This window comes from Pygocentrus nattereri, chromosome 8 (assembly GCF_015220715.1).
Source record: "Pygocentrus nattereri isolate fPygNat1 chromosome 8, fPygNat1.pri, whole genome shotgun sequence".
NCBI lineage: Eukaryota > Metazoa > Chordata > Actinopteri > Characiformes > Serrasalmidae > Pygocentrus > Pygocentrus nattereri.
In genome coordinates, this window is record NC_051218.1 from 2,880,049 (window position 1) to 2,895,000 (window position 14,952).

Here is a 14,952-nt window from a genome sequence, read left to right on the forward strand (position 1 = left end):
CCGGATGCCCCCTGGACACCTCCCGTTGGGGGTGTACCAGGCACAGCCTACTGGGATAAGACCCCGGGGTTCGTCCCAGGACCCGCTGGAGGGATTATATCTCAAAGTTGGCCTGGGAGCGGCTTTGGGTCCCCGGGAATGTCCCCGGTCATCTGGGACATCTGGGATTCTCTGCTCTCCCAACTGTTACCGCAGCCCTATCTGGACTGAGTGGTTAACGATGATAAAATATCTTATCTTGCTTATAAATAAAAATATGGCATGAATTGGAAGTTGACAATCTCTCCACTGGCTTAAACTATATAAATTATCTTTGTCACCACCACTAACTGCTTCTTAGGGTTAATATTACACAAACTTGCCTTTAGCTATTATAAATAAATATATTATAAATAAAGACTTTATTTTACAGGAGCTGAAGCAGTACCTGTCCAACTTGACTGACCAGTGCAACAGCAGCATGCAGGCTGGTGAACTACCTCTGGTCATTATTCTCGACAGTCTGCACCATGTGGGCTCTTTGGGAGAGATCTTTAATGGCCTGCTGAACTGCAAACACCATCGCTGGTCAGTAGCATCCCTGTAGGGACTGTGACACATGGATGTGATTTCAGTTCATATTGCTTTAGGGAATTTTTTGATGTTACCTGTCCCAACACCTCTGATCCAGCTCATCTTATCAGTTGATGAGGTCTGCTGGGGCAGGTAATAGTTTCAAACCTATAGCAGGACATGCTTCACATAGATACAGTTTTCTGCAATTCAATTACATCATCCCCTTAGAGGTTCAAGCTTTTTTTAAACATGTAATAAATTTGAATGTTTAAAGATGATAGACCTAATTTTCTATGTTGGTGCATTTAAATTCCATTTTTTGTTTGTTTTGTAAAGGTAAGTCTTTAATGCTTAACCTCTGTGTGCACTTTCACAGTCCCTATATCATCGGTACTATGAATCAAGCAACATCATCCCCAAATCTGCAGCTTCATCATAATTTCAGGTGAGATTTGAGGTCTACTGTTTATAAGGCAGAGGTACTTAGGTCTGTGTATTGTATCCTCGTGCTCTTGTCTTACCTGTGATGTTTGCATAAAGGTGGTTGTAATTTCATTGTGGCTTTATTTGGTTCAGGTGGGTGCTCTGTGCTAACCACTCTGAACCAGTGAAAGGCTTCTTGGGTCGTTTCCTGAGACGGAAGCTTCTAGAAACCGAGATCAGCAGTCGTGTGCGTAGCTCTGAGCTGGTGAAGATCATAGATTGGATTCCATCCGTTTGGCAGCATCTGAATCGCTTCCTGGAGACACACAGCTCTTCTGATGTCACCATCGGTGAGTTCATCCACAGCCACAGGGTCTGTTTGATAAAGAAAACCCACTCTGTGCTTAAAGCAGTGAAGGAAATGGGTCTTGGGCAGTTGCATGTGGTGTTGAAGAGCTCAAGACTGGTCCCAGTGTTGAGGCCGTAAATAAAGTCTTGGTCCCTGCATCATTTTAACTCGGCCTTGTCTTGGTCTCGGGGTAAGTTGGAGTTGCAGATTGTTCTGGAGACCAGCCGAATGTGATGCCTCCATCTGAGAACTGGAAACTGCTTCTTTTTTTTTTTTCTCGTATTTGAATAGCAACAAAATCTTTAGGCAGAATAAAACTGTTTAAGTAAAGTTCGTAGAGGATTTGGTTTTATGTATTTGGTTTTGTTTATTGGCTCCAAAATTTGAACATCCTCTGAGGGCAGACTGGTATTGTTAGTATATTCGTTTAGTAATAAATAATTGTTTTGGTTTATATTCATTTGACTTCAGGTGGTGATTCCGTTTTAGGGAAAAGGAGACAGAGAATAAACTGTCATTTGCTTCCAAAATTAAAATGCAAAGTTGGACTAAAACTATAATGTAATGCTTATAAATCATGTTTAAGATATGCGTTATTTAATGATATATTTTTACAGAATATAAAAATGTAATTGTATAATGTGATGCATATTGAACGAATGTATGTACAATGAATTACAAATTTTTGGGTTTTTTCTTATTTATTTATTTATTTATTTATTTATTTATTTATTTATTTAGATTCTGAAAAAATCTTGTGGTTTTCTCTGTCTCGCCACTCCTGATCTCGGTCTTGACCCAGACTTGACATGTCCAAGTCTTTGCTTTGACGGAGACAACACTAGTTGCACTGCCATTACTGTTGCAGGGTGCTGATTGGCTGATGAGCCGGCCTAGAACATTGTCTGTCTCAGTTGATTGGCTGAGTAAAGCTGTTCATTCACCAACCATCCTCATTCTAAATGAAACTTCCCTGTAAGTGGAGTTGAAAAGCATTAAAACTTGTGACCGCTGTGATGGGACGTTCTTTGTGTTGAGAAAAGGACATTTGTCTGCTAAATTGCATTACAGTGTACAAATGACAAAATTCCACAGAAGCCCTGTAGGCCTGCATCACCCTCTGGCGGTCGATCCGCCCGGAAAACATCACTCAGTGGGAGTTCTCTAGAAATTCAGGCTTTATTATGCATGTTATACTTTACCAAATTCTCTCAACTCCTTCCCTATTTCTGACATCTTCTCCAGGGCCACGCCTCTTCCTGTCCTGTCCTATGGCTGTGGAGGGCTCTCAGGTGTGGTTCACAGACCTATGGAACTACTCAATCATCCCATACCTGCTGGAGGCTGTGCGGGAAGGCTTGCAGGTAAGCACCAGCAATACAAACTTCAGTTCTAGTGTCGTCCGTTTAGTTCCAGTCCCCCTGTTGTCAACTGTCTCTTTGGCTAGATAAGACGATGTTTGTGTTTCTGTTTTTGTGTAGTTTATATAAATGTAAATAGGTGTTTAACTGGGTCACTTTCGTCCACTGTTTTCACTGCAAGAGAAGGCAAGCATACACACGGCTCACAGCAGGGGCCTGACCAGTCCTCTAAAACGACAGTTTAGTAGATAGGTCATATTTACATAAGTGTGTTGTATATCTAAAAAAAAAAAAAAAAAGTAGCAGCTATTTTACAAAATCCTCACAACGCAGCTTCATGAGTAAATCTTGCCGTGTGTGTTTCAGCTTTACGGCCGAAAGGCATCGTGGGAGGATCCAGCTTGTTGGGTAATGGAGAGTTACCCCTGGGCCTCCAGCCCCCAGCAACACCAGTGGCCCCCCTTGCTAAAGCTCCGGCCTGAGGATGTTGGCTTCGATGGTTATGCCCTCGCCCGAGAGAACTGCCCGGGCAAGCAGGCCGCACAGGACGGCGCAGAGGGAGACCCACTGGTGAGGTTACAGCCAATTTCATAATGTTAGACCTACTTTAATATTTCCTTTTTGCAGAGATCACAATGACTAATAAATAAATATTATCGTACAGTCTGGCCAAGTCTAATGTTTTTGCCTCATTTGTTAGGTTCTCTATCTACTATTAGAACTTGTGTGAAAATTTTATGATGTTTTAGGTCAAATTTATGCAGAAATATCAAAAAAATTCTAAAGGGTTCACAAACTTTCAAGCACCACTGTATTATGTGATGCATTTTATTGATGTTATGAGTACATATTGTGTTATACGTATCTTTAACTAGGCTTTTGTTATGCATGACAGAAATATTCTAACTGACGATACTAAATGACTAAACAGCTGTATCTTTATGGTTGAATGCAGTGTCATGGTTGTTTACCCTCTTTCAGTCACCATTTGACCTTTTGACCTCTCCTTATCATTATAGATGAATATGCTAATGAGGTTAAAGGAGGCGGCCCACTGCACCGGCCCGTCGAGCTACGACAGCGACTCCAACAGCAACAGTAACCATGATGACATCCTGGACCCTTCACTGGAGTCTGCACTGTGAACTTCAGGCCCGTCAGACTAAAGATCGTCTTTATTTACGAACAGCAAAAGGGTTTTCTGACTGGAACATGCGAAGCCGGTAGCACTGAAAAGTAGAACCGCTGGTCTACAGGATCTGTAGAAACCAGAGGTGGTCATGAAAGCATCATGAGTCATATTAGAGAGACGTTTGTGCCCTAATCTCTATAAAACTAAAGCTACATTCGCATTACAAGACTCATTGCTCAAATCCGATCTGTCTCGATGGTTCAAACGTGTTTATGTAAGAGATTCAAATTGGTCATTAATGTGATGAACCGGCTCCTGAAATGACCCTCATGAGCTCCTCCTACTCAGTAACGTCACGTGACTGAATCACTGCATCATCAGCACAAACTAACGAGCAGAACGAGCTTCGCTGAGAAGATCATTAACTCTGATCAGCTCTCAGCTTCATTATTAGAGCCAGACGGAGGAGGAAAAGGTGAGATGAGCTGCTTTTCCACCGTTTACAGGCTTTAACGTCTGTTTGGTGCTGTTGCCATGGTAACGCTGAATGATGGCACAGGTGCAGTGGGAAAAAAAAAACGCATGAATTCCGATCCGAGCATCACATTAAGGACCACGTATGAAAGTGACTCAGGTTTGCGTGTCCACAGCCCTGAAAACATCAGATCTGAGTCACACTAGGAAAAAGTAGAATTTGTGCCACTTCAGCCTGGTAATGTGAACGTAGCCTTAAACGACACACAAGACCTGGAAACGTAGGTTTTGCATAGCAGCTCAAAGTGGGTGGGGTTTTTTTTGTTTGTTTGTTTGTTTAATTTCAGCCAAAACTTTAGTCTCCACATCCCATTTATGCACAATCCAATATTCAGCTCTACTTGAACCTTGCTGAAGCGTTCCCATTCACAATAAGAGGGATCTGCTTTAATTGTAATTCACTGACATGAGCAGTAGATGTCGCTATAGCTGTGTTTAATGAGCTGGGGAAGCTTTCTCAGTGCAGCTTTACACTGCAGTGCCCTTTATCGCAGGAAGCCTGTGTTCGGTCTCTGATTCAGTGCTAGCCAATGCCTTTATCTCTTGCTCACTGACCGTAACATTTGCTTTTACATATTTTGTGAATTTATTTACACTAACCAAGAAACTCGGACCTCGATCAGAGTCATGACATTTTAAGCAGCGTGTTCCGTGAGTGCACTAAGGAAGATCTTCTGTGGTGCTAATCTCACCTTAGAAATGCCTTACTATGTTTGTACCAACAGTATTAATCTCATATGCTGTAACACCACCATATTGATGCCTTTTAGTGGTCCACGGTTCTGGAGTGCAGTGGTGTGTGTAGTGATCATGGTTGAGGCTCGTGGCTGACTGGGAAGGCTTTTTACAATCAAACCCAGTGCCCTCATCTTGGGGAAAAGGACTATTTGATGCCGCTCTACTTGAGGTGGCTGGAATCGCATCGTGTTTACATGTGAAGCAAAAACATGCAAGAAGTTTGGTGTAATATAACTTTATACCTCTTAACGCAGGACAATTCAACCTGCTCCCTACAGCTAGTGAACAAGTCACATCTACTTATTAGCTGCATCGTACTGGTTTTATCTTAAAGTGGCAGATACACCTAAACGCTCAACAGCCTGCTGTGTTCTTGCTCTCTACAGTCTCACAACAGATTTGTTAGAAACAGCACAGTGTTTATTTTTTAACACGTCTTGGTGTCCGTTAATGATGGCGCATTTTACGTTTCTTTTAACACAATCAGTGCGATATTTTATTTGAGAGGCAGTTTGTGTTCAGATTTTGAAGATTTAGTTGTAGTTACGCAGTCTGGGGCAGGGAAAGTCTGTGGTCGTTGGCCTAAATGGGCCACAAGCTTAAACATGTGTTAAATCTTGGTAGTTCACATGCAGTTTAATTCAGTTAATCAGTTCATTCCATTTCTAAGCACACAGATCATCATGCTTTAAAAGAAAGTGTTAAAGTTGAAGTCCACAGACTTTTCAAATGTCATTCAGTGGTTGAGCTGCAAGTCATTTTGCTGTGAAATGGCTCATCATAGAGAAACTTGCCGACTCAAATTTTGGTGGTGATGAGAACCCGGGGCTGGATTCACGAAAGCTTCTTAAGAAGAAAACTTGTGAAGGTTCTTAAGACTAAGAAGTTCTTAAGACTGGGCCTCATTCGTCAACCTCTCTCCGTCTTTTTTTTTTTTTTTGTTTTTTTTCCTCACAGTTCTTCTTGAGAACGGTCCTAAGAAAAAGTCTCCATCAGATTCATGACGTGATCTTAAGCCGCAGAGCTCTTTACACCTTTGTGCTCTTGAGTGTGTGCAGATTCTTTTATTACTTAAGATCAAATCCCAAATAAGAAAACGCTGAATGTCAGAATCTTCATAAGAGGGTTTTAAGTAGAAATGTCTTCTTAAGAACGGTTGGTGAATGAGGTCCGATGTTCTTAAATGCAGTTCTTGATAAAAACGTCCTCAAATATTCTGTTATTTTCATTAGATTTACTTAAACTCTTCGTTATACTATGTAGGCTACATTGTATTTTACCATGTACCATAAATGATGCAAGATATTATTTAGTTTAATCCTCTGAGGAGCAAAATAGAAGAAAAAAAAAACAAACCAGGCGCTTAAAAAAATTAGCCAATAAGAATTAGAAGTGATGGTGGAAAAAAGAGCCAATGGGGGGGGAAATCCTCACTGGAAGATATGATAACCGTGGGGTGATGGACGAGGATGGGGATGAGTTGCAGAGTGATAAGGCTCACCTTGTCAACTCTTCCAGATGAGTGTGAGGCTGAATGAAAGCATGTACATATTTTCACGGATATTTCCACCTGTTTTTAGAGTTATTAGTTCGTTCTGAGGACGTTATTTGAAGAAGAAGAATTTCTTGTGACTTTTTTCTTAAATGAGAACGAGAGAGCTCTTAAGATTTTCTTTCATGAGACACTTCGGAGTCACAGTGTCCGCAATGTGGACGAATCTGTCTTATTAAGTATCCAAAACTAACAGTGAACCTACACGTCTTCTGGGGTTTCATATGTAATGATGATGCTAAATTGGTGCTACATCTAAAACAAAAGGGGCTATTTTGCCTCACACCACCCTGCGTGTATGTCGTTCATGGAGGGATTTTCAAAAAACGTTTTAGACCAAAATTTTGCCAGATGTCTCGGGCAGGAGGCAGACAGCGTGTTTGTTTATTGTTTATTTTTTGAGGTGGACGTCTGGTTCCCTTCACCACCACTGTGAACAATGTGAGTCGGCAGGTTTCTGTAGAAGAGAGGATTTCACATGAATGACTGTTTACATCTTAACCACGTAATTATGCATCCGTGGAATTCCCCTTTTCTCGGGTGTATTTCGGTTGGATTTGTGTACATGATATGGACAGAATGAGATTTTGCGATTATATTGGCTCAATTTGCAATTAAAAAATTCATTAAGCACATAATAGTGCATCAATAATGTGACCTGGGTGAAGAGTAGCCTATATAGTTCTGACCAAAACAGTGTCCTTTTTATTTTTATTTAGATTATATGGACACTGGATTCATCAAAACACCCACAGAAACTCATCAGGAGTTCATAGCACACAGTAAAGCCAGTGATTGATTAGAGACTCATTTGGAGTTTTTGGCCATATGAATATTGCTCAGTATCACAATAACAGCAGATGGCGCAGCCCTAACTCTCAGCCAGTCCCTCAGTGATGCGCGTCTCCTTTGTCGGGCTGGAGGGCCGGGTTGTGGGAGTTGGTTACCGGTACTGGAGGCGCACGGACTTTTATTATGAGACACGGTTTTGTTTCTCTGCACACAGACGCCGAAGCACTTCCACACACAAACACACTCAGCAGACTCTGCCGCTCTCATCAGCCGGAGTGATGTGCTTTGCTCTGAACAGAGGGCCGGCGTGCCTAGTGGCCCGCTCAGGAGCATTATCCCGCCGGCCGTTTTCACACGGCGTGAATGGAGTACTCAGTATTGCTTTGTTTGGACGAGCGCACTTTGTTCACTCCTGAAATGAAGAGGTTTTTTTCAAGCTTTCGCTTTCAAATGACGTACGACTTCGGACTCCCTCACAATGTCAGGATTTTCTCGACAGTCCTTTAGAATAAAGACACTATGCAATATTTCTCTTTCTATTGTAAATACACGAGTTGTTGTTATTGAGCACAACATTTTGTGAATTATTCTCTCTGTTTTTGTTTCACACGTTTGGAGTTTGGACATGGTTTAGATGAATATGATGCCAGAGGAGGAAAAGGAGAAGGTGTCCACGTGAAATATCTTGTAATGCTAATGTGAACAGTTGTAATGCCGATTCCTGGATGAGAAAAATGGTCTATGTATATTTTCGGTTGTACCATACGTTTGTAAATATACCTCAAGCCAGAAATGGGAGATTTGTTTTTCTACCAGCTCTTTAAGAGAAATGGAGTGAACCGCTCATGTACAGCTCGTTTTCCTACCACCTGTAGATTCTGTTTTATTTTTCCAGCGATGATTTGTGACTCCTTTGGGAATAAATGTGATGAGTCTAGTATCGGACTGGTTTGTTCATTTTCTTGACCTTTTAGCTTCTTTATGTTTTTCCAAAGGGCTACATAATCACAGGGATCGTCATTCAGAGCAGCTTGGTGTGAAATGGTTCACCGTAGAGAAACTTGTACTCAGATTTCTTTACAGTGGTGGTGATAGGAACCAGGCGTCGCCATGTCTACAGCACAGATATATATTTGATATGTTACGTTTACAAAACATGTTGGGGTTAAAAAAATAGATATATTTTTGAAAGTAAACCAAGTTATTTTAACAATTACACCGTCAATTTAGCACCATTGTGTTTTAAATCCATTTTGTAGAGCTATCTAGAACCACAGAAGAGCTTGTCCACAGTCATGTGTAAAGGCCATATTTTGAAGAAAAAAACACATTTTTCTGCCGTTTTTAACTTCAATAATCTATACATGACTATGGCATATATCAATTAAATGACAAAGAAAAGAAATGCCAAATAAATATTATGAAATACATAAAGTTGTGGTCCCCAGGAGTCGCGTCACTGGTGTTACTGCATAACAATAAATCTCGTTTTGAAATGAAATCGCACTGATGACCTCACTCGACCTCCTTTTACCAGTTTTTCTGAGGATCTATGAATATTTTTTTCAGTTCTCAGAGATTTTCTCATTCAGCTCCTGATCTCATTTGAAGATTTTAGCCGACGTCACTGGTGTGACCAACTTTATTCTGAGGTCACTGTGAAAAAATAGAAATATAAATGGATTAAATTCCATTTTTTAGTGGATGTTCTTCGATCGACAGCATGTGGTTTGATGTGGTTTTACAGCCGTTTTGTAAAATTATCATTACCTTTCTCATGTGTGACACCAGTGACGCCCTATGGAGAGATAAAAAAAAAACCTGGATATTTCTTTAGAATGAACCGTATGTATTTTGCTGTACAGCACCCTGTATGTCCCTCTGCACCATGATTGTATTTTGAAAAATATGACCTTCTCAAAACATGTCTCAGACATCAGGCGGTGAATTCATAGTCATTTCGTGTAATAACCTACTGTGAGGGAGATTTTAGAGGTGGACGTCTGGTTCCTATCACCACCACTGTGAACAATCCCGCCTCGAAGTTTCTCTCGAACGGAGCATTTCACACCAAACCGCTCCGCACGACTTTAACATCTTAACCACCTTAACGAAATTATTCTGAAATTTTGGAAAATCTTCATCTGGGATGGTTTTGGTGAAATATCTGAAGTGCGACTGAAGTAAACCTGTTTTTTTGTCCATTCTGCTGAGCATCTCTGGGTCAGAGTGCAGGTCCATCATCATTTTCTATATATCTATATATATATATATGTTTGTTAGGAGGTCAAGGACAGCAAGTGATCCTAGACTTGCATTAACTCACAACTTAATTCTTGATTTGTCGCTTTAACAAGTAAAATCAATGCATGAAACCAGCAACATCCACAAGCCAGTGGAAGCAGGAGTGTGTGTGCTGCTTCAGAGCTGCTCATTTCTAACCCGGGTTAAATGAGCATTGCTTGCTTATTGTAAGGACGCTCTTAATGTCCTGCGTGGTTTTTACGCTCACTCTTTGTTCTGACCGCTCTGACTTGTCTCAGAAATGCATGGAAACGTTGAACAGGAGGGTGTGGGATTTTATTTGTTTAATAATATTTCAGTATTCTTCCTGTGATTTAAGCTTTAGGCTGAATCAAAACACTCGCATGATTTGAGAGACACACAAAAGCAAACTTTATTTTCCCATTTGGATTTTAATATGTAAAAATATTCATTTTTCAAGTATTTACATTTTTTTATCTTTAAGAAAAACACAACATACAAAATAATATATGACTTTTAAGTTATACATTTAGCATCTACATACTTTAGATTAAACGTGGAAAATCTAACAGAGGGAAAGGCGAGAATCTTGATAGGCTGTAAAACATTCCATATAAAAACCGTTCAAAAATATTTATACAAAAATAGTGTACAAACGTTTAAGGCTGCAAAAAAAGCAGCAAAGGCCACAGTGTGGGCCGTTCCTTTGACTCAGCAACCCGAATGCTCAAAGCTGAGCGGTCTCAATGTCTTTCCAAACAGCACGTGCGACTCTTACAACTTCTCGTGCTAGAAAACTTAAGTAGCTAAGTAGTAATTAGAAAAGCAGCTAATTAATAGCTACTCCAAGAAACGTGGCCTGCGTCCGAAACCGCATACTAAGTCTAAGAAGTGTGCCAAAATGGTAGCGTCCTTGAATAATATTCAGGAAGAAAGCACCTGGATGGCTCTACATCCAAAGGGCGCTATGAGGTGTGAAAGCTGAAACTGACCTTAATGTATAGCTGCCCCTTAAAAACTGATTTAGTACATAAAATGAAATAACAGCAGATCTTCAACAGCAGTGTCAACACATACATTCCTCTCAGGCTCACTGGCGGCTCCTGTTCAGCATCTAAACGGAACATTCTGGATAAAGTGTCTCTATCAGACGCAGTGGTGTGAGTGTGTGTGTGTGTGTGTGGTTATGACACAGTGATCTCTTCATCCTCGGAGTCTGAGGAGTCTGTGTGTTTGCTGCTATAGGGTGATGGGGGCAAGTCTGATCCCTCCGCCGGGGGACTCGCCATAATCTCCCCACCGTGGTTCTCTCTCGTCCCACCCACATCGCTCAGGTCCGGGTTGGGGTTGGCCTTCGTGGGCAGAGTTTGTTCCCGGCAGCCCCCGGAGGACAGCAGCTCCCTCTCTTTGGAGTTCCTCCATTTCATCCTGCGGTTCTGGAACCATATTTTCACCTGCAGAGGGCCGAGAAACGTTATCGCGTAACTGCTGAGGCCGAATCAGCGTGGAACGTTCATCAAAACCCCGACAGTCATCGCTACACCCACTCTTTCAACCATTAACCATAAACATCTTTTAATGATCATCGCTGTCAGAACGAAATCTTGCATGTGCGTTTTTGTTATCGTCTTATTTTACTACGTAATTCCAGAAACATCAGCCGCCCTCAAGATTGACTGATGGGTAAACCAACAGAAATGGTTCCGAATTGTTTGGAATTAAATCTTTGCATTATTTTCCATTAAAAATCACCTTTTTTCTCCTTCCTGTGTACAGTTACCATTTTGGAAGTACTAAAACTCTCCTCAGGGACTTTTATTCTGTTTTTCTGTCTGCGTCTGTCGAGCTGTCTGTCAAGCACTTGTGTCCTCCACCAATATCTATCCATCCATCCAGTTTAAGGGTCTACACCTTTGCCTTGCTGTCCTTCTGGCCTGTTTGGCTGCACCCGTGTTTCTCAGCCCTGGTCCTGGAGGCCCACTGCCATGCATTTTTCGTGCTTTCCCTGCTCCCAAAACACCTGATCCAGCTAATCAGCTCATAAACAGCTCGTTATTGGGTTAAAGTGGGCATGTTAAAGCAGGAGAAGTACTAAAATAGGCAGGACAGTTGGCCACCAGGACCAGGCCTGAGAAACACTGGCCCACCCCACTCCCCACCACTGACGCTTACCTGTGAGTCTTTCAGGCCGAGTTTGGCAGCCAGCTTCTTTCTGTCCGGTTTGCTGATGTACTTCTGTTTCTGAAACATCCGTTCCAGGGCTTTGCGCTGCACGTCCGAGAAGACGGCCCTCCTCAGCATCCCTCTCCTCGGCTTTCCCCTAGCGGTCAGCGGCCACGAGAAGGTCCCGGGGATAGGAACCACCGAGGTCGGCGCTGTTAAAAAAGAGGACAAAAAAGTAAGGCCAGTGTCGGAGACAGAGACCGGGCACATCCCAGAGCAGATTCTTGGCTGCACTAACGTTATTGAATGTGAGCCGTCTGAGTGCAGCAGCTAGCCTGGGCTAATTAGCACATTGCTTGGCTCCCAGAAGCATTGGTATGGTAAAAAGGCCCAGCAGCCATTCAGCGGAAGATAGAAGTGCTAATGAAGCGTGGACGGTAATTGTGTAGTAATGAACTAACTGAAAAAAGGCTCAAGACAGGCCACTAAAGCCATATATTACGGCAACAAAAGGGATTTACACTTCGAAACTAAACGCAACTGCAGGCCAAGATCATTTGAAGAATACTGATGGTGGGGATCTATTTCTCTTCTTTTTTTTCACCTCCAAATTATTTTCATTAAGTGAACACGAAAAGCTGTTGCTGAGGTTTAGTGAAAAGAGGCAGTCCATTATGGTCTTCCTGAATAAGAGAGTAGTATTCAGAGCTGTCCTCGAGGGCTGTCTGGATGGTAGAGCTGGAGGGTAGACCTATATTGAAGAGTCTAGATCAGTGGAGATCTGCTTTGCTGAGAGTTTAAATCTTGCACATTTGATCCAGCTAATCAAAGACTTCAGAAGGAGATAATTAGAAGGGATTAGTGGTTATGGATTGGGGTTGGAGCTACAGTTAGTAGGAGGGTAGGCATCCAGGACTGGAGACCATGTTGCTATGTAGGGCCTAAACGTTTTTTGTCCTGGGGGCCTAAATGATATGCGGCTAAAGAAGGTAAGCAGGATTTCACGCTACATATTACATTACATTTTCTCTCTAAAATGCTTCAAATACACCAACTTTAAAGGAAAATGAGATTCTTTATGTCACGTGTAGCATAAAAATGCGTTTCATTTCATTTCATTAACTTTCTGGCAGGCCAAATGAAACTTTGGCCCACATGCCACATTATGGGTAGTGCCTATGTTGGGGTTTTTGTCCTCAACCAGTGGCCACCAGCCTTAAACCACTACATCTGCCTTCATTAAGAGCTTGGTTCTAACTGTATCTACTCTGATCCAGTCTACCTGGTTAGCTGGAGAAGATGTGCTGAATTTGGGTCTGGAACTGAGTAATTCTGGATGTGACAATTAGGCCCACGTTCCGAGCCTGAATTCGTCAATAAAATGACCTTTTTTACTTTTCTACCAATCTGCATGTCCGTGGCCTCTCCCTCTGTTTTGCATTCAGGCTCTAGGCATGTCCCATTGGCGTCCCACGAAGGCACACCGCTATGGTCTTGGGAGAATATTGAAACACTGAATAGCTGCTAATAGGGGAATTAGTCCATGACTGGTAAATGCCTATGAGCGGCACGCTGAAGTCAACACCGGGTGTGTGCGTGTGTGTGTGTGGCTGCCCGGAGGGAGCTGACCAAATTGGTCATGGTGCTTGAAAAGCATTGTTGGCAATCATTCGCTGAAGTGCACTGGCTCGGTGGGAAAAGGAGGCCGTGAAGAGATGCCAGCGGCTTTTCTTGTGAGAAGGGGACCCGCCTCAAATTTGGACCATGACGATCCAAATTAGCCGTAATTTGTAGATTAGGAGGACAAAAAACGTGAGCAGTCACTGCCCCTCGCTAAACAGGGCCGTCAAATTGGCGAGACAGTCCAACAGTGAACCCCAGTTCATTTGTCACATGTGCGCTCTAGCTTACTTCCACTGCTCCACTGCTTATTGACCTTACTACTGTCCAGCGTCTCTTTGCCTTGTGCTGTGAAAATGTCCAGTGTTTGAGATCGCATTATCACAAAACGGAGAAAATGAATTAATTCACATTAAGTTATTTTGTACGAGGGAGAACGTCCAGAGTTGGGAATGTAGGGTGCCTGAACCTTTTGTCTTGGGGGGCCAAAACGCAGAGGGGCAAAATAACAAAACAATATATAAACAAAGAACGTAGGCAGGTTTTAACACCATACATTACACCATAGTTTCTCTCCAAGATGCTTCAAATGTAACGCAATAATTTGATGGGATCTGTGGTGGTGGATTGAGGTTGGACCTAAAGTTTGTAGCAGGGTAGATGTTCACAGTTGGGGACCACAGTGCTATGTAGGGCTGGGGTGCTTAAACTGTTAGTCTTAGGGGCCCAAAATGCAGAGGGACAAACAACAAAACAGTACACAAATCAAGAAGGTTTCTACTTCATACATTACACTATATATTCTATATCCTCTCTAAAATGCTTCAGATATACCAGCTGTGAAGGAAAATAAGTCACATGTAGCGTAAAAATGTGTAACTTTCTGGCTGGGAAATGAAACTTTGGCCCACATGCCACTTTTTTAGCAGCCCTCAGGTTTGGCCACCAACCTTAAACCACTACATTTGCCTTTGTTAAGCAATGAAATCAATAAGAAATCCAATAAAAATGACTTCAAAATCAAATTTAAAGATAAAGGATGCGGCGACCCACCTGGGAAATAAGAAGTCCTGATGAATGGGTGGAATGAGGAATGGAAGTAAGGGAAAGGGAATTCTTTGGCCATGCCATGGATTGCAGGTGGAGACGGTGCTGTTTGACAAAATAAATGCGGAAATGATGAGAAACTGTAAGTTTACTATGAGTAAACTGTTATGTTTACATCTCAAGCACAGCGTGGCATCAGCTGCGGTGCCAAAGGAACGCATTTCAGTCCAGACGACACGTAACGTGGTGAGGGTGAGCCGGAGCGCTGGAGAGTTCACTGCAGCACCCAAAGTTTGCACTATTTTCACAAATTTGAGCATATTTGATTTGCTGTTGTTGTGTGTAGATGAATAAACATGAATATGTAACTGATGAGGTTCCTCAACCTCCCATATATAAATCAAAATAAATAAGCAGTCCA

At 42.1% G+C, this 14,952-nt stretch overlaps 2 protein-coding genes across 3 annotated transcripts in view; one reads left to right on the plus strand and one right to left on the minus strand.

Annotated features, from left to right (window-relative positions):
- Window positions 1-4,066, plus strand: part of nav2b (neuron navigator 2b) — a 128,856-nt gene extending 124,790 nt beyond the window's left edge. For both annotated transcript variants that reach the window (XM_037540718.1, XM_037540719.1), the window contains 6 exons: window positions 413-567; window positions 932-1,000; window positions 1,132-1,328; window positions 2,573-2,691; window positions 3,055-3,258; window positions 3,708-4,066. In XM_037540718.1, the coding sequence (XP_037396615.1) occupies window positions 413-567; window positions 932-1,000; window positions 1,132-1,328; window positions 2,573-2,691; window positions 3,055-3,258; window positions 3,708-3,833 (870 nt within the window). In that variant the 3' untranslated portion in view covers window positions 3,834-4,066. The remainder of the gene's footprint in view (window positions 1-412; window positions 568-931; window positions 1,001-1,131; window positions 1,329-2,572; window positions 2,692-3,054; window positions 3,259-3,707) is intronic.
- Window positions 4,067-10,199: 6,133 nt separating this feature from the next.
- Window positions 10,200-14,952, minus strand: part of dbx1b (developing brain homeobox 1b) — a 5,854-nt gene continuing 1,101 nt past the window's right edge. Inside the window, exons 2-4 of the mRNA XM_017683940.2 lie at window positions 14,538-14,636; window positions 11,874-12,076; window positions 10,200-11,155 (exon numbers count right to left, since the gene is read on the minus strand). Coding sequence (XP_017539429.1) covers window positions 10,886-11,155; window positions 11,874-12,076; window positions 14,538-14,636 — 572 coding nt within the window. The 3' untranslated portion in view covers window positions 10,200-10,885. The remainder of the gene's footprint in view (window positions 11,156-11,873; window positions 12,077-14,537; window positions 14,637-14,952) is intronic.